Consider the following 25,460-nt stretch of genomic DNA (forward strand, 5'->3'; position numbering starts at 1 on the left):
TCAGTAGTCTCACTCTCTGCTTGTGCTGTCTCCACCCTTCCTCGAGTCACAGCCCTGGAAACTGAATATGACTGGGGCTTTCTCCACTGAGCCGAAAAAGAAACAGATAGTCCCTTTCAGACCCAGTCCAAGGCAACCCTCCGGCTCTCCAAGGTCAGTCGTCACCCAAAGCCTCTGTCTGTTTTTTGGGGATGCATACCTGTAGTGAGCAGTTCACACTCGCTGCTTAAAACCCCAGTTGGAGCTCAGGTGAGCTATATTCGCTTGCTGGGAGAGAGCTTCTCTCTGGCACCACGAGGCTTTGCAGCTCGGGCTATGGGGGAGGGGGTCTCACGACTTGTATCCGCAGGTTTTACTTACAGATTTTATGCTGTGTTCTCGGGCATTCCTCCCAATTAAGGTTGGTGTATGATGAGGGAATGGTCTCGTTTGTCCCCCCGCAGTTATTCTGGATTATTTACTAGTTGTTTCTGGTTTTTTGTAGTTGTTCCAGGGGGACTACTTAGCTTCCACTCCTCTCTATGCCGCCATCTTTGTCTCCTCTAATCTTTACTGTTTTCTTCCTTCAACTATCCTTGGGTTTAGTTAGCTCTTCTTTTTCTAGTTTCTCCAGGTGTGAAATTAGATTATTGATTTGTGATCTTTCTTCTTTTTTAATGTAGGCATTTAGAGCTATAAATTCCACTCTGAGCACTGCCTTTGCTGCATCCCATAAATTTTGGTATGTTGTGTTTTGTTTTCATCTCAAGATATTTTGTAATTTCCCTTATGATTTCTTCACTTATCCATTGGTTGTTTTTGACTATGTTTAATTTCTACATATTTGTAAATTTTCCAGTCTTCCTTCCGTTAATTGATTTCTATTTTTATTCCACTGTGGTTTGTGAAGATACTTTGTATGATTTCATACTTTTAAATTTATTAAGATTTGATTTGTTGCCTAATGTGATGTCTCCTGGAACTGTTCCATGTGCACTGGGAAGTATGTGTATTCTGCTGTTGTTGGGAATGTTCTGTATATGTCCCTTTGGTCTAACTGGCTAATAGTGTTATTCAAGTCCTGTTTCCTCATTGATCTTCTGTTTGAATGTTCAGTCAGTTATTGAAAGTGGTGTACTGAAGTCTCCAACTCCTATTGTAGAACAAATCTCTTTTCTCCCTTCAATTCTGTCAATTTTTGTTTCAAATATTTGGGGCTCTTTTATGAGGTACATAGATGTTTATAATCATTATTATATCTTCCTGCTGTATTCAACCTTTTATCAATATAGAATACCCTTCTTTGTCTTTGTAATGTTTTTTGTCTATTTAGTCTGACAATAATATAAACAGTCTGGCTCTCTTTTTATTACTGTTTGCATGGAACATCTTTTTCCACCCTTTTACTTTCAGTCTCTTTGTTTCTTTGTACCTAAAGTAGTTTCTTGTAGACAGCATATCATATTTTTGTCCAGTTTGCCAATCTCTGCCTTTTAATAGGGTAGTTTACTCCATTGATATTTAAGGTAAAAACTGAAAAGGAAGGATGTTCTTCTGCCATTTAGGTATTTGTTTTCTGAATGTCTTGTATGTTTTTTCTTCTTTAGTTACTCCATTATTTCTTTTTTGTGTTTTTAGTTGTGTTTTTGTAGTATACCCTTTTGATTACCTTCATCTTTCTTTTTCTGTCTATATTTTGTTTTCTTATTGTTACCTTTGTAGTTACCATTAACATTTTAAACTTACAATAAACTAGCTCTACAAGTATCAGCCTATTTTTAGTGGTATTCATACTCTGTACTCCTAGACAGCTCTGTCCCTCCTTCCTTATATTGTTATTGTCTCAGATTACATGGATTTTAAATATTTTTTTACATATTTGCCTGTTAAGTCATATAGGGGATGGGGAGAAGGAGTTACAAACCTAAAGTACAGGATTTTATATTTACCTGTGCAGTCACCTTTACCAGTGTTTTTTATTTCTTCTTACGACTTTGAGTTACTGTCTAATGTCCTTTTATTTCAGCCTTAAGGACTCTCTTTAGGAAATTGTTGTAGGGCAGGCCTTCTGGTAATGAGTTCTCTCAGCTTTTTTTCCTGTGAATGGGCCATACTTTCCTCTTTCTTTGTGTGTTTTGGGATTTTTTTGTTGAGAACTGGGCATTCTGAATAGGAGTAGGAATATAATCTCTCTCAGGAATACTGTATCTGTCTTTTTAGTGTGTGTTCTAGTTTACTAATGCTGCCAGAATGCAAAACACCAGAAATGGATTGGCTTTTATAAAAGGGGGTTTATTTGGTTACAAAGTTACAGTCTTAAGGCCATAAAGTGTCCATCAACAAAGGGTACCTTTACTGGAGGATGGCCAATGGTGTCTGGAAAATCTCTGTTAGCTGGGAAGGCACGTGGCTGGCGTCTGCTCTGGAGTTCTGATTTCAAAATGGCTTTCTCCCGGGACGTTCCTCTCTAGGCCACAGCTCCTCTTCAAAATGTCACTCTCAGTTGCTCTTGGAGTGTTTGTCCTCTCTTAGCTTCTCCAGAGAAAGAGTCTCCTTTTCAGTGGCCATCTTCAAACTGTCTCTCATCTGCAGCTACTCTCTCAGCTTCTGTGCGTTCTTCAAAGTGTCCCTCTTGGCTGTAGCAAGCCCGCTCCTTCTGTCTGAGCTTATTTAGTGCTCCAGTAATTTAATTCAGACCCATCCTGAATGGGTGAGGCAACACCTCCATGGAAGTTATCCAACCATCTTGTCCACAGTTTGATTGAATCACTTCTTCATGGAAACACCCAAAGGATTCCAAAATCTAATCACCACCAATATGTCTGCCCACACAAGATTGCATCAAAGATAATGGCGTTTGGGGGACATAATACATTCAAACTGGCACAGTGCAGATGGAAATCAAAGAGGATTTTTCTATCTTGAGGTCATTATATATCCACTTCTCTAGTTTATTTTTTAAAAAAATAATAGCAGTGTTATCTACATTGTTATAGCATTGGTGCTGTAGTATTAATTCTCTTTAATTCCTCTTTAGACTCTTTTATGAATAAAATAGTCTTTTTCTTCTCAAAGTTATTAATGATGTACCACTAGGGAACCAGAGCATTATGAAGCAAAGAACAACAGAGTGCCTAGGTCTTTTTACTCTTACATGACAGGATATTTAATTGATTTTATTTTGTTTAGAAGTAAGAAAGATATTTGTTTTTCTATGCCTAGGCTTTATGTACAGACAAAGATCTTCAGGAAATGGGAATTCCCTTAGGACCAAGAAAGAAGATATTAAACTATTTTAGGACCAGAAAAAATTCAAAGGTATGTGCCTCATGTAGCTTGTTGGACTAAACAATCCTTTGACATACCTTGTATATCCCAGTGGTTTGTGGGGTATTTACTCCTGGGTGGTAAGTAGTTTTGTCAAATGGTCTTTGGCTCTCTTTTTAGAAATCAGATATCCATATCCTTAAAAATGTTGTTAGCATCAGTATCTTGTCTCCCTTGGACTTCTACCATTCAGTTTTTTCCTTTTTTTTTTTAAGATTAAAAATTCACTTCATTACCATAAAATCTGCCCTTTTAAAGTATATAATTCAGTTGTTCCTAGTATATTCTAGTGTTTTCACTATCTAGTATATTACCACTATGTAATTCCAGAACATTTCCATCACCCTAGAATGAAACCCTGTACCATTAGTAGGTGCTCCCCATTCTTCCCTTCCCCCAACCCTTGTTATCCACTAATTTATTTTCTGTTTCTATGGATTTACCTATTCTGGACATTTCATATAAACAGAATCATAATGCTTTCAAGGCTTATCCATATTGTAGCATGCTTTCTACCATTCAGTTTTTATTGTTCTTGGCCACTGAGTACCTTTCCATATCTTAGTAGTAATTCTTTTCCAATTCTTTAGTAGGTGACTCAGTTCTTACTAAAGGCTTCTGTTCTTGGCTCAGTATTCACATCAAAAGCACAGCGCTTCTCAGAATTCCTTAGCAATCCACAATATTCCTTCCCACGGTGCTCTGCTCTTGTTTTCTCTCATGATGGTTACCTAAACTTTTAACTGCTGCCCAACTAGCTGTGTAAAACTTTCATATTTTAGAGTGTGTAGGGATATTAATTCATGATTTAAGGCAACTATTGTTTTCATCAGCTTTATCTTGTTTTCTAAGGGACTCTTCCTAGAATTATTGGTTTCCATTTCAGAATTTTCCAAACAATCCTTTCAAACCAATAGAAAATTGTATAATCCTTTGGCTATTTTTACTACATAGCTCCACAGAAATATTTTCTGTTCTTTAGGGTGTTAATAGATCAACTCTGCATTCAGCTTCAGGGGCAAGTGTGTCTGACATCCCCAAAGAATCTGAGTTCCACAGTAGTACTGATGACACTCAAAATGATGAATGTCTGGATGTTGGCATTGGGCAGGTAATGATACTAATTTACTTTGGTCATTTTACTGCCTGTTATTGGTATGGTAGGAACAGATGTGACTTTTGTTATTAACGAGATGCTTTTATTTCCTTCTTTCAGGTATCTGTAAAATACCCCCAGCTCATCTACAAACCAGAAATATTCTTTGCCTTTGGATCTCCCATTGGAATGTTCCTTACTGTCCGAGGACTTAAAAGAATTGACCCCAACTACAAATTTCCAACATGCAAAGGTTTCTTCAATATTTATCACCCTGTAAGCATTATGCAACTCTTGTGATTTTACCTAAATGTTAAGGTTTATTGGTAAAGAGCATATGATTTTCTGTTGTGTTGACTTGCTTTTTTATATACCATTCTGTAGTGATGAGATAACTTACAATTGTATTGATCTGGAAAGGATAGGACAGAAAACAACTGTATCTTTTTTTAGTGGATGTATAATTTTTTAATTACTCTTGCCTAAGGTATACAGTGCCTAAGCCTGTCTATTTTTCTTCAGCAGTGAAAATTAGCTGTTGCTTTTCCTCTGCAGTTTGATCCTGTGGCCTATAGGATTGAACCAATGGTGGTCCCAGGAGTGGAATTTGAGCCAATGCTAATTCCACATCATAAAGGCAGGAAGCGGATGCACTTAGGTAAGTCTGCATATAGAACTTGCTAATTCTGGACTTTCTGGCAGTGCAGACTGACTGGATCTCACTCACCCTGTTCAGCTCTGTGGGGCCTCAACTCTTTGTGAACATTACTCATGTTTGTTTCAGAATTGAAAGAGGGCTTAACCAGGATGAGTATGGACCTTAAGAACAACTTGCTAGGTTCTCTGCGAATGGCCTGGAAGTCTTTCACCAGAGCACCATACCCGGCCTTACAAGCTTCAGAAACTGTAGAAGAAACGGAAACAGAACCTGAATCAAGTTCAGAGAAGCCTAGTGGTCAGTGATTTCCTGCATCAGGGCAGATGTGGAGTTCTTATTCTCCCAGGGCCTTCTTGGCTTCCCCTTTTTATTATATAGGACCTATGCTCTGGGTCCTAATGCCAGCCTTTCCTGTCATCAAATAGCCACAAACTATGGAAGAAAAGATTTTGTGAGGAAAAATGTGAAAAGAAACTGAGAACCTGATCACTAGGCTTTAAAACGTTCCTGTTTTGGAACCATGGAGGTAATAAGAGCCTGCTGTGCGAAGCCTTTGCTTCTACAAAGGGAATGTGTACATTCATGGGTCAGGTCAACTCCCTTTGGTAACTGTTCTATTTTCCTTGGTGGGGTTTAGCTTGGATACTGTTGTCTTAGTGCACAATCAGTATTGCATTCTTTTACCTTAGTTTTCACATGCCTAAAGAGCTCCATCCCTGTTTTCATTTAAGGTACAGGTAATGAGTTGAGCAAAATGAGGAAAGGGAGTTAGTTGGACAAAACAGTGTGATTTGAGAAGGAGCTTTAAAGGATGGAGAGGAGGAATATGGGAGGGAGCTCTCTGAACAGAGAATAGCTCATTCAGTAAATTTGGAGTCTGAGGGAAAGCAACAGAACAACCTTGGGGGGTCAAAACTTTTAGATTCTTATGGTTCTTCCATATCCAGATGTTAACATAGAAGAGACCTCTGTGGCAGTTAAAGAAGAAGTCCCACCCATCAATGTGGGAATGCTGAATGGAGGCCAACGAATTGACTATGTGCTACAGGAGAAGCCCATTGAAAGTTTTAATGAATATTTATTTGCTTTACAAAGTCATCTCTGCTACTGGTAGGTGGTATTTATTTTTGTTTTTGTTTCTGGTTTTCATGTAGTTGTTTCATAGGTATTTGATAGATGTGGACAGAGGAAGACAGGCCAGTGTATGTTTTTTGGGATTAGAATGATTTCTCATTTAGACAGTTACAAAATACAAAATAACACAGTCATATGGTCATTTAAGGAAATCTGATTTAAACACTTTTTTTTATTTTGCAGTTGATTAGCATATGGGGCTAATGAAGCCAGTAACCATGACTTCACTTAGCTTGGTATTGAAAGTGTGTCATTTTGGCCAGTGGTGGACAGGATGGTGCATATGAACTGGCAAACATACATTACTATTGCTAAAAGTATTTTCAGGAACCCATTTGAAACCATTGACAGTAGCTAGATCAGAATTGTTACTAAATATAATTATCTGATGGATTGTAGAATGGATTAATGTTATGTGTTGAAATTTATACAGTATAACAGAATACAACTTAATCACTGAAGAAATTGATGTAAAAAATAAAGCTTGGAAAATAATGTGGGTCAGGGATAAATAGGGGTGTAAAATGTGGATGCTTTTTTTTTTTTAAGATCCAGAAGTTGTGGGCCATGTATTCAGTTGAGCTATCTAGTAGGCAGAGCAAAAAGGGGAATGTGTGTTATGAGATCCAGCGTTTTTGTAAGATGGAAACAAATGAGTATTCAGGGAAATCACTTGTATGTGTGCATGTGCTTGGTTTTTTCTTGGTACTGGGACCTGAGAGAATTTTTCTGTTGAATTCTGATAAAAGAATTATCACTTGATGTAATCAACAGCATTTCTGTATGATAAATATAGAAAACATGACATAAAGTCAAAATGAGGCTCAGTACCAAAAGGGGGATGTGAAAGGAAATGAAATAAGCTTCAGTGGCAGAGAGATTCCCAAAGGAGCCAAGAGGTCACTCTAGTGGGCACTCTTATGCACAATATAGACAACCCTTTTTAGGTTCTAACAGATTGGGGTAGCTGGCAGTAAATACCTGAAACTATGAAACTACAACCCAGAACCCATGAATCTTGAAGATGATTGTATAAAAATGTAGCTTATGAGGGGTGACAATGTGATTGGGAAAGCCATATGGACCACACTCCCCTTTGTCCAGAGTATGGATGGATGAGTAGAAAAATGGGGGCAAAAAAAAAACAAAACAACAACAAAAACACCCAGTTTTCTTTTTCACTTATTTGTTCTTTTTCACTTTAATTTTTATTCTTACTATTTTTGTGTGTGTGTGGTAATGGAAATGTTCAAAAATTAATTTTGGTAATGAATGCACAACTGTATAATGGTACTGTGAACAACTGTATGCTTTGTATGACTGCATGGTATGTGAATATATCTCAATAAAAATGAATTAAAAAAAATGCAGGTCAATGAAAGCATTCTTTTTTTTTTTTTTAACCTAAAATAACTACTTCCAACATGTTCCTACTTTACCCCAAGAACATAACCTAATATAGCAACATTTCTATGTGAACTTGTTCCTACCATACCCACCAGAAATTAACAAAACAGTCATTCCTGGGTATTCCCAGAACTTTAGATTTACCCATGATAGCTTATCTGTTCTTCCTGGGTTATCGTTCCCTCTTCACTAATTGCTCTCTATTGCTAGGACTCCTACATTCTACATTATAAACCATTTATTTTACATTTTTAAATGTTCACATTAGTGGTAGCATATAATATTTCTCTTTTTGTGCCTGGCTTATTTCACTCAGCATTATGTCTTCAAGGTTCATCCATCTTATCATATGTTTCACGACATCGTTCCTTCTTACTGCCAAGTAGTATTCCATTGTGTGTATATACCACATTTTATTTATCCACTCATCTGTCGAAGAACATTTGGGTTGTTTCCATCTCTTGGCAATTGTGAATAATGCTGCTCTGAACATTGGCGTGCAGATATCTGTTCGTGTCACTGCTTTCAGATCTTCCGGGTATATACCGAGAAGTGCAACTGCTGGATCAGAGGGTAACTCTATATCTAGTTTTCTAAGGAACTAAAAGCAGGCTTTTAAGGGCCAAAATAATACTGTCCAAGAATGATCTCTGCTGATCTGACTTGATAGAATATCTGAAAAAGAGAAAATTTTGGAGTTGGCAGTACATTCCTATGGTTCAAAATTCAAAGAAAGATATGTAATGAAAAATTTCTTTTCCGTTTCATTCTCTGCCACCTAGGTCCCCTCCCCATAGGCAAATAATATGTGTTTCTTAAAAATATTCTTCTAGAGACATGTTTTATGCATATATAATATGTGTGTGTATATATTATTTCCCCCTTTAAAAGTATTCATAGTTTCATATTATAGGCATTATTCTGTGCCTTTTTCTACTAATTTATCTTGGTTGGAGTTTTTAATCTATTGTATATAAAGAATTTCCTCATTCATTTTTAGCTGCATGGTATTCCACTGTGATGTACCATAATTTATTTAACCAGTCCTCTATTAATGAACAATTGGGTTTCTAACCTTTTGTTCTTTATACACCTTGTTCATGTCATTTCCCTTCATTCATGAGTATATCTGTAAGGTAAATACTTAGAATTGCTGGCCCAAAGGGTATATGTGTTTGTAATATTTGATAGATATTGCCAAATAGAGGTTGTGCTCTTTTATATTGTCATCAGGAATGTATAAGAATGTTTCCCCACAGCTTTTCCAACACAGTTCATCAACTTTTTAAATCTCCCCTAGTTTGTTGGGTGAAAAATTGTCCCTTTCTGTGGTTTTAAAAATATATATATATAAAGCTTTTTTTGAGGCATAATTGATGTACAATAAGCTGCACATATTTAAAGTAAAAATTTGGGGTTTTGACATGTATATACCTATGAAACTATCAGTCAAATTAAAAAACATATCCATCACTCCCAAAAGTTTCCTTATACCCTTTGTAATCCCTGTTTTTCTCTTTGCCCTTCCTCTCCATCCCCAGGAAACCTCTAATCTGCTTTTGTCACTGTAGATCAATGTGCATATGACTTTGATATACATGGAATCATACAGGATGTACTCTTCTCCCCCCGCTCACCCCAACCTGGCTTTTTTCACTCAGTGTAATTATCATGAGATTCACCAATGTCCTACATATCACTAGTTCTTCCTTTTTAGTGCTCAGTAGTGTTCTATTTTATGGATATAATATAATTTGGTTGTTCATTCACTTCTTGATGGACACTCAGTTATTTCCAGTTTGGGGCTATTACATATAAAGATGCTGTGAACATTTGTGTGCAGATCTTTGTATGGACATATTCTTTAATTTTGCTTGGGTAAATGCCTAGTAATGGTATGGCTGGGTGTCATATGGTAAGGGTATCTTTATTTAAAAAACACTGCCAAACCATTTTCCCACCGGCAGGGTATGACAGTTTCAGTTGCTTCACATCCTCAGCAACACTTGGTATGGTTAGTCTTTTTCACTCTTAGCCACTCTAAATGGGTTATATCTCATTATGGTTTTAATTTGCATTTCCCTAATGACTAATGATGTCTAGTGAATTTTCATGTGTATATTTGCCATCCATATATCTTTGGTGAAATGTCTGCTCAAATTTTTTGTCCATTTTATAAAATTGTGTTGTTATGTTCTTATCAAGTTTTACGAGTTCTTTATATATTCTAGTTATAAGTCCTTTTCATATATATCCTAGGATGTGACTTTTTTTTTTAACTTTGCAAAAGATTTTGATTTGACGAAGTCCAACTTATTGATGTTTGTGCTTTTTGACATATTTTAGAAATCTCTACCAAATCTAAGTCAGTACAATTTTTCCTGTGTTCTAGAATTTTGTTTTAGCTCTTACTTTTAAGTGTTTGGTCATTTCGAGTGAGTTAATTTATGAATATGGTGTCAGGTGAGGATTGAGGTTCACTGTTCTGCGTAAGGCTATCCAATTTATCTAGCATCATTTGTTGAAAAGTTTATCCAAATGGCCTTGACACCATGTTGAAAACCAATTGACCATACATATATGTATTTATTTCTGGGCTTTCTATTCTGTTTATGTTGCTAAAATATTGTCTTGATTACTATAGCTTAATAAGTCTTGAAATTAAGTAGTGTGAATCCTCCAACTTTGTTCCTCGTATTTGGGCAATTATAGGTCCTTTGCATTTCAGTTTCTAAAATGTGTGCTGGGATTTTGACTATAGATTTTATCTATAGATCATTTTGGGGAGGATTGACATCTTAGTATTGAGTCTTGTGATCCATGAACATGGTGTCACTCAGTGTATTTAGGTGGTCTTTAATTTCTCTCAGTAATGCTTTGTAGTTTTCAGTGTACACTATAGTTTTAAATTGCATTCCTCCTATGAGGAGGTTGAGTATCTTGACATATCCTTAAGGGCCATTTTTTATTTCCTTTTCTGGGAGTTTATTCCCTTTTATATGTTAGTCTTTTTCTTATTGAACTAGTCTGTGATATGAGTTGCAAACACTTTTTCCCTAGTTTGTCTTTTGACATTGCCTTTGTTTTTGTTATGTAGAAAATTTTAATTTTTATGTAGTCAAATTTGATCTTTCCTTTTTGGCTCTTGGAATTTGTGTCATACATAGAAAGATATTGCTTGCTCTCCAGATAACCCAGTTTATTCTAATACCGTCTAGTTTCATTTTTATGTGTGTTGATTTTCTTCAGTTATAAGTCATAGATTGAGCCAACTTACATTTTTCTGGATGGCTATGCAGTTATCTCAACACATCAATTGATTAGAAACTCCAACTTATCATATACTAAATTCCTGTATATATCTGGGACTATTTCTGAGCTTCCTATTCTTTTCTACTGATCTATCTATTTATGTACCAGGATCACACCATTTTATTATTAAGGCTTTATAACATGTTTTGATATCTAGTAGAGCGAATCCTCACTTGTTGGTATAGGAGTTTCTTAACCTGAGGGTCTGTGTATGGAATTGTGGAGGGGCAGGGAGAGTCTTATTAATCCAGTGAAATCCTGTTTATAATTCTGGGTACATATGCTTATGTGATTTTTCTAGGGAGAAATCTGTAGGTTTCATTAGATTCTCAAAGGGGGAACCCATGACTCAAAAAGTGTTAAACCACAGATCCAGAGGAATGTTTGTACTGTACATCTTTAAGGCAACCCTACATGAATATTATTAACAAATTTTGTTATGAACTGCATATAAGTAATTGCTTGCACCTGCACAGAATAATATCTGGAAGATGCAAGAGAAATTTGTAACATTGGTTGTCAGAAATGGGAACTGGTGGTTAAGAAACAAGTAGGTGGGAAATTATTTATTTTTATGCCCTTTTTATCATTTGAATTTTGAACCATATGATTTATTACTGCCTTTTCAAAATAATAACATTTTAAAAATTAAAGTGACCAACCAGATAACTCGTTCATTCTTAGGATGAGATCTGTGAAAAAGGAACAGTTCTTGGTCATCTTCTAATAGCTTTTTTTTTTTTTTTTTTTTAGTTTTATTTATTTTTTATTTTTTATTTTTTTTTAATCATCATTTTATTGAGATATATTCACATACCACGCAGTCATACAAAACAAATTGTACTTTCGATTGTTTACAGTACCATTACATAGTTGTACATTCATCACCTAAATCAATCCCTGACACGTTCATTAGCACACACACAAAAATAACAAGAATAATAATTAGAGTGAAAAAGAGCAATTGAAGTAAAAAAGAACACTAGGTACCTTTGTCTGTTTGTTTGCTTCCCCTACTTTTCTACACATCGATCCATAAACTAGACAAAGTGGAGTTTGGTCCTTATGGCATTCCCAATCCCACTGTCACCCCTCATAAGCTACATTTTTATACAACTGTCTTCGAGATTCATGGGTTCTGGGTTGTAGTTTAATAGTTTCAGGTATCCACCACCAGCTACCCCAATTCTTTAGAACCTAAAAAAGGTTGTCTAAAGTGTGCGTAAGAGTGCCCACCAGAGTGATCTCTCGGCTCGTTTTGGAATCTCTCTGCCACTGAAGCTTATTTCATTTCCTTTCACATCCCCCTTTTGGTCAAGAAGATGTTCTCCATCCCACGATGCCGGGTCCACATTCCTCGCCGGGAGTCATATTCCACGCCGCCAGGGAGATTCACTTCCCTGGGTGTCTGATCCCACGCAGGGGGGAGGGCAGTGATTTCACCTTTCAAGTTGGCTTAGCCAGAGAGAGAGGGCCACATCCGAGCAACAAAGAGGCATTCAGGAGGAGACTCTTAGGCACAAATACAGGGAGGCCTAGCCTCTCCTTTGCAGCAACCGTCTTCCCAAGGGTAAAACTTATGGTAGAGGGCTCAACCCATCAAACCACCAGTCCCCTATGTCTGTGGTCATGTTAGCAACCATGGAGGTGGGGTAGGCGAATACCCCTGCATTCTCCACAGGCTCCTCAAGGGGGCACTACATCGTTTTTTTTTTTTTTTTTTTTTTTCCCTTGTTTGTCTTTTTTCTTTTTTTTTTTTTTTTTTAACTTTCCCTTCTTTTTTCAAATCAACTGTATGAAAAAAAAAGTTAAAAAGAAAACAAACATACAATAAAAGAACATTTCAAAGAGACCATAGCAAGGGAGTAAGAAAAAGACAACTAACCTAAGATAACTGCTTAACTTCCAACATGTTCCTACTTTACCCCAAGAAAGTTACATACTATAGCAACATTTCAGTGAACTTGTTCCTACTACATCCATCAGAAATTAACAGACCATAGTCATTTCTGGGCATCCCCAGAACGTTAAATAGCTTATCTGTTCTTCTTGGATTATTGTTCCCCCTTCCTTAATTGCTCTCTACTGCTAGTTCCCCTACATTCTACATTATAAACCATTTGTTTTACATTTTTCAAAGTTCACATTAGTGGTAGCATATAATATTTCTCTTTTTGTGCCTGGCTTATTTCGCTCAGCATTATGTCTTCAAGGTTCATCCATGTTGTCATATGTTTCACCAGATCGTTCCTTCTTACTGCCGCGTAGTATTCCATCGTGTGTATATACCACATTTTATTTATCCACTCATCTGTTGAAGGACATTTGGGTTGTTTCCATCTCTTGGCAATTGTGAATAATGCTGCTATGAACATTGGCGTGCAGATATCTGTTCGTGTCACTGCTTTCCGATCTTCCGGGTATATCCCGAGAAGTGCAATCGCTGGATCGAATGGTAGCTCTATATCTAGTTTTCTAAGGAACTGCCAGACTGACTTCCAGAGTGGCTGAACCATTACGCAGTCCCACCAACAATGAATAAGAGTTCCAATTTCTCCACATCCCCTCCAGCATTTGTAGTTTCCTGTTTGTTTAATGGCAGCCATTCTAACCGGTGTTAGATGGTATCTCATTGTGGTCTTAATTTGCATCTCTCTAATAGCTAGTGAAGCTGAACATTTTTTCATGTGTTTCTTGGCCATTTGTATTTCCTCTTCAGAGAACTGTCTTTTCATATCTTTTGCCCATTTTATAATTGGGCTGTCTGTACTATTGTCATTGAGTTGTAGGATTTCTTTGTATATGCAAGATATCAGTCTTTTGTCAGATACATGGTTTCCAAAAATTTTTTCCCATTGAGTTGGCTGCCTCTTTACCTTTTTGAGAAATTCCTTTGAGGTGCAGAAACTTCTAAGCTTGAGGAGTTCCCATTTATCTATTTTCTCTTTTGTTGCTTGTGCTTTGGGTGTAAAGTCTAGGAAGTGGCCTCCTAATACAAGGTCTTGAAGATGTTTTCCTACATTATCTTCTAGGAGTTTAATGGTACTTTCTTTTATATTGAGATCTTTGGTCCATTTTGAGTTAATTTTTGTGTAGGGGGTGAGGTAGGGGTCCTCTTTCATTCTTTTGGATATGGATATCCAACTCTCCCAGCCCCATTTGTTGAAAAGACCATTATGGCTCAGTTCGGTGACTTTGGGGGCCTTATCAAAGATCAGTCGGCCATAGATCTGAGGGTCTATCTCTGAATTCTCAATTCGATTCCATTGATCTATATGTCTATCTTTGTGCCAGTACCATGCTGTTTTGGCAACTGTGGCTTTATAATAAGCTTCAAAGTCAGGGAGTGTAAGTCCTCCCACTTCGTTTTTCTTTTTTAAAGTGTCTTTAGCAATTCGAGGCATCTTCCCTTTCCAAATAAATTTGATAACTAGCTTTTCCAAGTCTGCAAAGTAGGTTGTTGGAATTTTGATTGGGATTGCATTGAATCTGTAGATGAGTTTGGGTAGAATTGACATCTTAATGACATTTAGCCTTCCTATCCATGAACATGGAATATTTTTCCATCTTTTAAGGTCCCCTTCTATTTCTTTTAGTAGAGTTATGTAGTTTTCTTTGTATAGGTCTTTTACATCTTTGGTTAAGTTTATTCCTAGGTACTTGATTTTTTTAGTTGCTATTGAAAATGGTATCTTTTTCTTGAGTGTCTCTTCAGTTTGTTCATTTCTAGCATATAGAAACATTACTGACTTATGTGCATTAATCTTGTATCCCGCTACTTTGCTAAATTTGTTTATTAGCTCTAGTAGGTGTATCGTTGATTTCTCAGGGTTTTCTAGATATAAGATCATATCATCTGCAAACAATGACAGTTTTACTTCTTCTTTTCCAATTTGGATGCCTTTTATTTCTTTGTCTTGCCGGATTGCCCTGGCTAGCACTTCCAGCACAATGTTGAATAACAGTGGTGACAGCGGGCATCCTTGTCTTGTTCCTGATCTTAGAGGGAAGGCTTTCAGTCTCTCACCATTGAGTACTATGCTGGCTGTGGGTTTTTCATATATGCTCTTTATCATGTTGAGGAAGTTTCCTTCAATTCCTACCTTTTGAAGTGTTTTTATCAAAAACGGATGTTGGATTTTGTCAAATGCTTTTTCAGCATCTATTGAGATGATCAATTGATTTTTCCCTTTCGAGTTTTTAATGTGTAGTAATACATTGATTGTTTTTCTTATGTTGAACCATCCTTGCATGCCTGGAATGAACCCCACTTGGTCATGGTGTATGATTTTTTTAATGTGTCTTTGGATTCGATTTGCAAGTATTTTGTTGAGGATTTTTGCATCTATATTCATTAGGGAGATTGGCCGGTAGTTTTCCTTTTTTGTAGCATCTTTGCCTGGTTTTGGTATTAGATTGATGTTAGCTTCATAAAATGAATTAGGTAGTGTTCCATTTTTTTCAATGTTTTGAAAGAGTTTGAGTAAGATTGGTGTCAGTTCTTTCTGGAAAGTTTGGTAGAATTCCCCTGTGACGCCATCTGGCCCTGGGCATTTATTTGTGGAAAGATTTTTGATGACTGATTGGATCTCTTTGCTTGTGATGGGTTGGTTGAGGTCTTCTATTTCTTCTCTGGTCAGTCTAGGTTGTTCATATGTTTCCAGGAAATTGTCCATTTCTTCTACATTATCCAGTTTGTTGCCATACAGTTGTTCATAATATCCTCTTATAATTTTTTTAATTTCTTCAGGATCTGCAGTTATGTCACCTTTTTCATTCATTATTTTGTTTATATGGGTCTTCTCTCTTTTTGATTTTGTCAGTCTAGCTAGGGGCTTGTCAATCTTGTTGATCTTCTCAAAGAACCAACTTTTGGTGATATTTATCCTTTCTATTGTTTTTTTGTTGTCTATTTCATTTATTTCTGCTTTAATCCTTGTTATTTCTTTTCTTGTACTTGGTTTAGGATTGGTTTGCTGTTCATTTTCTAGCTTCTTCAGTTGATCCATTAGTTCTTTGATTTTGGCTCTTTCTTCCTTTTTAATATATGCGTTTAGTGCTATAAATTTCCCCCTCAGCACTGCTTTTGCTGCATCCCATAGGTTTTGGTATGTTGTGTTCTCATTTTCATTCGTCTCTATATATTTAGCAATTTCTCTTGCTATTTCTTCTTTAACCCACTGATTGTTTAGGAGTGTGTTGTTTAACCTCCAGGTATTTGTGAATTTTCTAAGTCTCTGATGGTTATTGACTTCTAATTGTATTCCATTGTGGTCAGAGAATGTGCTTTGAATAATTTCAATCTTTTTAAATTTATTGAGGCTTGTTTTATGTCCCAGCATATGATCTATTCTGGAGAAAGTTCCGTGAGCACTAGAAAAGTATGTGTATCCTGTTGATTTGGGATGTAATGTCCTGTAGATGTCTGTTAAATCTAATTCATTTATCAGATTGTTTAGGTTTTCAATTTCCTTATTGGTCTTCTGTCTGGTTGATCTATCTATAGGAGAGAGTGATGTGTTGAAGTCTCCCACAATTATTGTGGAAACATCAATTGCTTCCTTTAGTTTTGCCAATGTTTCTCTCATGTATTTTGTGGCACCTTGATTGGGTGCATAGACATTTACGATTGTTATTTCTTCTTGCTGAATTGCCCCTTTTATTAGTATGTAGTGGCCTTCTTTGTCTCTCAAAACATCCCTGCATTTGAAGTCTATTTTATCTGAGATTAATATTGCTACACCTGCTTTCTTTTGGCTGTAGCTTGCATGAAATATTTTTTTCCATCCTTTCACTTTCAGTTTCTTTGTGTCCCTGTGTCTAAGATGAGTCTCTTGTATGCAACATATTGATGGTTCATTTTTTTTGATCCATTCTGCGAATCTATATCTTTTAATTGGGGAGTTTAATCCATTTACATTCAACGTTAAAACCGTGAAGGCATTTCTTGAATCGGCCATCTTATCCTTTGGATTATGTTTGCCATATTTTTCCCTCTCTCTATTAATATCCTTTATTGTACCCATACCGAATCTCTTTAGTACTGAACCTTTCTCCAAGTCTCTCTGTCCTGTCTTTGTTTCTCTGTCTGTAGGGCTCCCTTTAGTATGTCCAGTACGGCAGGTCTCTTGTTAGCAAATTCTCTCAGCATTTCTTTGTCTGTGAAAAATTTAAGCTCTCCCTCAAATTTGAAGGAGAGCTTTGCTGGATAAAGTATTCTTGGCTGGAAATTCCTCTCACTCAGAATTTTAAATATATCGTGCCACTGCCTTCTCGCCTCCATGGTGGCTGCTGAGTAGTCACTACTTAGTCTTATGCTGTTTCCTTTGTATGTGGTGAATTGCTTTTCTCTTGCTGCTTTCAGAACTTGCTCCTTCTCTTCTATGTTTGACAGTGTGATCAGTATATGTCTCGGAGTGGGTTTTTTTGGATTTATTCTATTTGGAGTTCGCTGAGCATTTATGATTTGTGTATTTATGTTGTTTAGAAGATTTGGGAAGTTTTCCCCAACAATTTCTTTGAATACTCTTCCTAGACCTTTACCCTTTTCTTCCCCTTCTGGGACACCAATGAGTCTTATATTCGGACGTTTCATATTATCTATCATATCCCTGAGGTCCATTTCGAGTTTTTCAATTTTTTTCCCCATTCTTTCTTTTATGTTTTCATTTTCCATTCTGTCATCTTCCAGGTCACTGATTCGTTGTTCAACTTCCTCTAGTCTTGTACTATGAGTGTCCAGAATCTTTTTAATTTGGTCAACAGTTTCTTTAATTTCCATAAGATCATCCATTTTTTTATTTAGTCTTGCAATGTCTTCTTTATGCTCTTCTAGGGTCTTCTTGATTTCCTTCATATCCCGTACTAGGGTCTCATTGTTCATCTTTAGTTCTTTGAGTAGCTGCTCTAGGTGTGTCTCTTCTGGTCTTTTGATTTGGGTGCTTGGGCTTGGGTTATCCATATCGTCTGGTTTTTTCATATGCTTTATAATTTTCTGTTGTTTTTGGCCTCGTGGCATTTGCTGACCTTGATAGGGTTCTTTTAGGGTTTGTAGACCAGTTGAAGTCCTTATCTCTAATTTATCAGATCTACAGCTTCGTGGAGTACACTTTCTCTAACTAACCAGCAGGTGGCGTCCACGAGCCACCTGTTCTCCACAAGCCCGATCTCCCCTGCTTAGCCTTTTTGGTGAGTGGGGGAGTGAGTCTTGTGGGGCCCAATTGGTGTCCCAAGCTTGCGTGTGTAGTTGGTGTTGCCTGCCCTGTATATGGGGCGTGTTTCTGGGCAGTCGGGGAGGGGGGGTGGCCCTAACAATCAAATCTCCCTGATGATCCTAGAGTTTTAAAGCTACTGCAATAGTCTAATCCTTCAGTTCAGTCCTGCCACAGTTTGTCTCTGCCACTGACCCACAAGTCTTTGGTATTGGCGTATGGCTCCTGAGACTTGCAAGTGGGCCCCTCTTCCAGGCTGTGCACCCCGGGTCCTCTGTTGAGGGATGACTGTGCTATGTCGCAGGTGAATGCCGTCCCCCCAGGGCAGTTATGGGCTGCTGGGCTGTGTTGGGAGGCTCCCAGTCTGCTCAAATGATGGCTGAATGGGGCTCTGTTAATTCACACTGCTCCCCCTTCCCAGCTCTGGGACATTCAGCTGAGGTTGCAGGGAAGGCTAATGTCCACGCCCAGTTTTGTGGTGTGTGCCTGTTATTTGAAGCACTTCCGTCACACTGGGTTGTCTGGGGCAGCTCTGGGCTATGGGGCTGGCGATGGGCAGGAGTGTTTCCTGTCCACCAGGATGGTGGCTGTGAGCGGACACCCCCCTTTTCTTGCGAAGTTGTGTTGTTTAGTGAATTTTCTCAGCCACTGGATTATTGCCTTTTGTCTCAGAGCTCTCTTAGTTCTGCTCTTGACTTGATGTGCCCAAATTTCAATTCTTTGAAGCTTTCTGTATTGAGCTTCTTAGAGTAATTGTTTTAGAAAAAGCAAAAAGGATTTAAAAAAAAAAAAAAAAAAAAAAAACGGCCCTCCTCAGAGATCTAATGGGTTATTGAAATGCTAATAGACAAAGCAACCAGGGCCATTAAGGAAAAGTGCCCAGGGCAGAGAGATCAGCCTTGCTTCGGGATTTGCATATGCGCCTCAAGGCCTGATCTCCGCCCTTCCCCTTTCTGTGTTCACCAGAACTCCAAAAATCCTCTGCTTTTATTTTGGAGTTTTTCGTGTTGTTTTTTTTCTATGCCTGTCTCCTCTCTGCTGGGCTGGCTGCTCTCAGAGTCTCTGGTGTCTGGCCTCAGTCTATCTATGGTTGGAGTTTGAATCAGTAGAATGAGTTTCCGGTAAGAGCAGCCACTGCAATTCTCCCTTCTCCTTCCTGGAGCTGACAGCCCCTCCTCCCCCGGGACTGAGCCTGGCAGGGAGGGGCGCGGGTCCCCTGGCCGCAAAAACTTACAGATTTCGCTGATCTCAGCAGTTCCACGTTTTCATGAGTGTTGTATGAAGTATGCCCAAAGACAGATTGCTCTGTGGTGTCCAGTCCACGCAGTTCCTGGCTTTTTACCTACTTTCCTGGAGGAGTAACTAAAACATACAGCTCACCAGTCTGCCATCTTGCCCCGCCTCCTCCTAATAGCTTTTTTATATTACTAGGCAGAATGCCAGAGTTCTTTGCCAGTAGGTCACCCTCCAAACCAATTGTCTCTGAGTCTGATGTTTTTGCAGTAGTAAAAAAAAAAAAAACCTTCCAAGATCATTGTGTGAGTTAAATAAGATAAATATATGTAAAGCATCCATAAGTTCCTCCTTTTTTCATCATAATCTTTTCCATTTACAGGGAGTCTGAAGATACAGTACTGCTGGTCCTCAAAGAAATCTACCAAACCCAGGGTATCTTCCTTGATCAGCCTTTACAGTAAAAATGACCCATCAATGGCTGCTTAATGTGAGTTTTAAATGTCACAAGCCCAGAATATTCTTAACATATTAACATGTACTAAAGAACTACAGAGCCCTAAGCTCTTTATGAATACACTTTTCTGTTGCCAGTCACGAAGATCTGGGTTACTGCAGTTTTAGAGGGACTCTAGTTAAAATTAATTAGGGAAAATTCACAGGGAAAAGCACAGTAGCCCACAAGAGGAAGATCAGTGTACATCTGTTTTGCTAGTAATTTTGTCCAGTAATACCTGTGATTTTTAGAATTTAAACTCAGAATCTAAATAGTTCTGATCATTTCCTCTAAGAGTTACACTGGTAATAGCTTTAATTTTAATCACAAACAGCTCACCCCGAGATTTGACCTAGTCAGCCTGGTAGATGTGTAACTAGGAAGTATGTATGGCAGACTCTGGCATTCTCTCCGCCTGCCTTCCGATGACCGCTCTTTCCACTCTCTTCCCTAGACCGACACTGAAGGATCCTTCCCCAGAAAATCCACCTGCTTGTGGCGGCAGTTTTCCTCTCCTCATCTGCATCTGTTTCCTGCATGTTGCCTATCACTTCTCACCACTGGGGTCTTTCTTTTTGGAAGTGAGTGGAAAAGTGAAGGGAAGACCTTTTCACCACTGGCTTCAAATAATCACTTGCCATTCTTTCTTTGTAGCTGAGATGCTTTGCATCTTTAACTCTTTGCTGATAATATACAGAAGCCATATTTTCTTGCTTTATTACTTGAGATGGTATAGTCAGTTTTGGATTTGATTTCTTTTTGGTTGAGTAGGAATTTTTCTAGGAAATTATTGCTTATTTTTAGAAGATGTAGTTTGAAAGCAGACTTTTGAGATCCAGAAGGAATTTTAGGTTAATGGTTATCTCTTGTTGTTCTCTGTACTTTAATGCTAAGTCTAAGTGGATATGGGGAAGATTTTGTTGGAAGTCTTTTTTTTTTTTTTGAGCCACTTTTCTTTCCTATCTGTACTGGATGCAGAAAGGCTAGAATGTAGCTTTACAAAGGTATTGTTTACTCTCTGTTCAGCTGACTGACAGATTTATCCGGGGACTCACTGAGGCTGTTCACTGTTTTTACATTGTTTGAACTTAAGTAAGATTCTCAGATGAACAGTTCAATTTGCATTAGGTACATCGTCATAAAACAAAAACAGTATATATCTTAGACTTACCTTTTTATATCATACTTCAAATTGGGAAACTCAAGATGAAGTTTGGCTTAGTTATTTGATAACGGCTTCTATTCTTAGGTTTAGATTAAGGTTATAAAAGCTGACAAACCTGGATTACACAGCCCTGACCTACTGCTTAGATTGTAAATAATTTTAGTGGTGCCTTAATGGTGAAGCAAAATTTGTGTAAGTTATCTGCTGCATCCACTTGGGTGAAGGTGGTATTGCCCTTTTCAAAAACATTTTGTTAACATCATTGTCTTCTTAAGTACCCAAAATCCAGAACGCTTATTTAAAAGGCTCTTGGCACAGGCAGAGTTGACTGATCGGGTAGGTTTGGCTAGGGAGAAATGTGTAACTTATTCTGAAAGAAAAACCTATGCATATAGGTTCCAAGGAATAGCTATTGCAGGATCAGTGTCAGCTGAGTTTGGAACAGGCAAAGTGAAATTTAGCTTGAAGATGAGTGTCTGTAGGCTAACTTTCTTCAAGACATCTGCTTACAGATCAGGGCTAGTCATTGTCTTTGCAATTCTCTTTATGAGAGTCCTTTTTACTCCCTCTCAGATTAAACTGTCCCCTGTTTACAGAGTGGCATCTGTAGGCAGACTGCATTTTGCTTGTTATCATGGTATCCAAAGCACTGGCATTTAATATTTATTTAAGCCACCTCAGGAAGCAGTGGTCTTTATCCCTTTCTAGGGAGAAAAGTGTAGGAGGTTAATTAATGTCACCCTGGAGATGGCAGAGGAGAGATTGGGGTGTAGGTCAGAGCCTGGCCTTTCCCTGTCCATCTGTTTATGGAATGATGCTAAGGCACTAAGATGTTTCAGGTAATTGAAGTATTTTATTTTCCGTGTTATATCAACTCTGAGTATGAGTAAGGGTTACTGAGGACTAAGCAGCATTCGCTATATATTAATGGGAAAGCTTTTTCAATTTGCTCTCTTCAAATTTAAATTTACTCTTCTTATTAGCAGAATAGATACTACTTAAAAGTAAATCAAAGGACAAGCAAGAGTGAGTCTCTATAACCAAAGATGGAGAGCATAATCCTAGATAGCTAGATATACCACTGTTGTACTAAGAAATGTTTTCTTTTCTGGTGTTAAGGAGCAGGTAACTATAAAAGAGCTTATTACAGGATAATAAGCTTGATTTAAACCTTTTATTTAGTTGTATATTATTTGCACTCCTTCAGTTATATCATGTGCAGTCTCTTGACCAAGCCTGTTTTAAATTCTTCCTATACATCATTTTGTACATATTCCCAGCTGCAGATTTCGTGTTGTTTATCTCAGCAAAAGACATTGTTTGCATGGAAAGATTAATAGCACTGATTAGCTTTCTAATATTTGCACTTTTGAAATGTTTGTTTTTTACGTGATTATATTTAAAACTTTAGTAAATATTGAAATAAAACCATATCTTCCAGTTGCCTACTATTACCTGGCTTCATCTGTCATAAAGTAAAGACAATTAATAACCATTTTTTCTTACCCTATGTATTACTAAAACAAATAAAATTTTGGGCAAAGAACTGATATTTAAGTTCTTTTCCCTTGACTGGTGTTTTCATTTTCAAAGGCAGCTATTTAAAGCATGACAATCATAAGGTAAATACTGAGACTGTCCTTCAGTATTTATAAACATCAGCCACTTTGACAGATAACAACAGCAGTTGAATCACTTATGTCAGCTGGGAATCCAATCTTGTACTTTGAAAATGTTCCTCACTCCTTGAATGGTACTCTAAGTACCCACCTTCCCCCCCCAAAAAAAAATCACAGTCACCATTTTATCTGAATTTCAGGTATACTGAAGGAAAAATATCTATTGAAAATATGTTGTAGGAATAAATGCATACAAAAAGGCCATGTTTAAAATATCACAAAGCAAAAGGCTGTTGTAGGTCCATCAGTTGTGATGAGATCCTATACTTGTTCATTATATCCTGTTGTGTAAAAGGGACAGAAAAAGATTCCTTGGTCCTCTAGATAAATGAGATTTGTAATTTTTCTTTCCTGCCTCAGCCACTTGGCTAAGGGGATGCATTTGGGCAGATTTTCAGCCATGAGTGGGGGAAAAGAAACTCAGGAGCACAGTTAAGGACAAATGAGCACAGTTAAGGACAAGTTTCATCCTGTATTAAAACCCTACTCCTAACTCTTTTCTTCTTTTTTTAGTGTATTCACTTAGTAATTCAACAAGCTGTTTTTCCCCACAGTATTCAAACTAGATGGCAATATCTGGCTGGGCTCAGATAACCTATGCACAGCACTGATAACTCAGCCAAAACTGGACTTTTTCCTAGTTAAGGCTTGATGGAATTCTCGACAGAGGAAGTTAACAGAACCAAAGCAATCTAGTTGGTCATGCCCAGATAATAGGATTTAGGGCCATGAGAAATGGAAATTAAGTTTCGATAATTTAGCTCTATCTTCTAGGAGAAAGTGGGGTTACATAAAGCCTTCTTTGATCCTTCAAAAAATGACATTTAAATTAAATGTAAAAACATTGCAGATCTGGGGAATACCAATCTGTCAGATTCCTAAGATATTGGAGAGTTACTGTATGTGTGCCACACAGTAGTGAAAAGAACTTGACTCCTCCTGCATACTCACATGGAGGCAGAATGCAATGTAGCTCATGTCCTCCCTTATCCCTCTCAAAGGTAAAAAGGCCACAAATTCTTGTCTTGTGCATGGCACAGTTAGTAGGGGCTGATTCACTTATTCTCCATTGAGGTAGGTCCAATTTCTAAATATGAAAGTGATAGAGATCACCAGGCTTTTTCTGTGCAGTGGGAAGTGCAAGTTTGTTCTGAAGCGGTCTGTGGCATTCTGCATCAGTCAGAGGAGGGTAATACTGCCTGTAGCAGACATAGGCAAACGTCAGGCCAATCATGGATCCAACTAGGACATCTGAAGAGAGAAGAAATAAGGTCTTCTCTTAATCATATTAGACTCCTAAAGTTATCCAAGCACCACCCAGAATTGGCCCTCCAAGTTACTCTTCTTGTTGTGTCTGCAAAAAAACCTAAATTCCAGGTTCATGATTTCTTTAGGCTTATCAGGTTGTTAATTTTCTAAATACCAAATCAAAACACATCTTTAGGGAGGCGGGGCAAGATGGCAGACTGGTGAGCTGTATGTTTTAGTTACTCCTCCAGGAAAGTAGGTAAAAAGCCAGGAACTGCGTGGACTGGACACCACAGAGCAATCTGTCTTTGGGCATACTTCATACAACACTCATGAAAACGTGGAACTGCTGAGATCAGCGAAATCTGTAAGTTTTTGCGGCCAGGGGACCCGCGCCCCTCCCTGCCAGGCTCAGTCCCGGGGGAGGAGGGGCTGTCAGCTCCAGGAAGGAGAAGGGAGAATTGCAGTGGCTGCTCTTACCGGAAACTCATTCTACTGATTCAAACTCCAACCATAGATAGACTGAGGCCAGACACCAGAGACTCTGAGAGCAGCCAGCCCAGCAGAGAGGAGACAGGCATAGAAAAAAAACAACACGAAAAACTCCAAAATAAAAGCAGAGGATTTTTGGAGTTCTGGTGAACACAGAAAGGGGAAGGGCGGAGATCAGGCCTTGAGGCGCATATCCAAATCCCGAAGCAAGGCTGATCTCTCTGCCCTGGGCACCTTTCCTTAATGGCCCTGGTTGCTTTCTCTATTAGCATTTCAATAACCCATTAGATCTCTGAGGAGGGCCGTTTTTTTTTTTTTTTTTTTTTTTTTTTTTTTTTTTTTTAAATCCTTTTTGCTTTTTCTAAAACAATTACTCTAAGAAGCTCAATACAGAAAGCTTCAAAGAATTGAAATTTGGGCACGTCAAGTCAAGAGCAGAACTAAGAGAGCTCTGAGACAAAAGGCAATAATCCAGTGGCTGAGAAAATTCACTAAACAACACAACTTCGCAAGAAAAGGGGGGTGTCCGCTCACAGCCACCATCCTGGTGGACAGGAAACACTCCTGCCCATCGCCAGCCCCATAGCCCAGAGCTGCCCCAGACAACCCAGTGTGACGGAAGTGCTTCAAATAACAGGCACACACCACAAAACTGGGCGTGGACATTAGCCTTCCCTGCAACCTCAGCTGAATGTCCCAGAGCTGGGAAGGGGGAGCAGTGTGAATTAACAGAGCCCCATTCAGCCATCATTTGAGCAGACTGGGAGCCTCCCAACACAGCCCAGCAGCCCATAACTGCCCTGGGGGGACGGCACTCACCTGTGACATAGCACAGTCATCCCTCAACAGAGGACCCGGGGTGCACAGCCTGGAAGAGGGGCCCACTTGCAAGTCTCAGGAGCCATACGCCAATACCAAAGACTTGTGGATCAGTGGCAGAGACAAACTGTGGCAGGACTGAACTGAAGGATTAGACTATTGCAGTAGCTTTAAAACTCTAGGATCATCAGGGAGATTTGATTG

At 38.2% G+C, this 25,460-nt stretch overlaps 2 protein-coding genes across 6 annotated transcripts in view; one reads left to right on the forward strand and one right to left on the reverse strand.

The window, feature by feature from the left end:
• Positions 1-22,579, forward strand: part of DDHD2 (DDHD domain containing 2) — a 38,834-nt gene extending 16,255 nt beyond the window's left edge. Inside the window, exons 11-18 of one of the 2 annotated variants that reach the window (XM_037831378.1) lie at positions 3,202-3,297; positions 4,289-4,417; positions 4,523-4,678; positions 4,958-5,060; positions 5,187-5,357; positions 6,008-6,170; positions 19,740-19,847; positions 20,308-22,578. In XM_037831378.1, coding sequence (XP_037687306.1) covers positions 3,202-3,297; positions 4,289-4,417; positions 4,523-4,678; positions 4,958-5,060; positions 5,187-5,357; positions 6,008-6,170; positions 19,740-19,821 — 900 coding nt within the window. In that variant the 3' untranslated portion in view covers positions 19,822-19,847; positions 20,308-22,578. Of the gene's footprint in view, positions 1-3,201; positions 3,298-4,288; positions 4,418-4,522; positions 4,679-4,957; positions 5,061-5,186; positions 5,358-6,007; positions 6,171-19,739; positions 19,848-20,307 lie in introns of both variants that reach the window. The other variant, XM_037831379.1, reaches the window with a different exon arrangement.
• PLPP5 (phospholipid phosphatase 5) overlaps positions 8,087-25,460 on the reverse strand; it is a 31,415-nt gene continuing 14,041 nt past the window's right edge. For 2 of the 4 annotated variants that reach the window (XM_037831380.1, XM_037831382.1), the window contains exon 7: positions 22,179-23,948. In XM_037831380.1, the coding sequence (XP_037687308.1) occupies positions 23,785-23,948 (164 nt within the window). In that variant the 3' untranslated portion in view covers positions 22,179-23,784. Of the gene's footprint in view, positions 8,277-22,178; positions 23,949-25,460 lie in introns of those variants that run through there. The other 2 variants (XR_005216047.1, XM_037831381.1) reach the window with 2 other exon arrangements.

The sequence above is a fragment of the Choloepus didactylus genome, chromosome 3, assembly GCF_015220235.1.
Source record: "Choloepus didactylus isolate mChoDid1 chromosome 3, mChoDid1.pri, whole genome shotgun sequence".
Classification (NCBI taxonomy): Eukaryota; Metazoa; Chordata; class Mammalia; order Pilosa; family Megalonychidae; genus Choloepus; species Choloepus didactylus.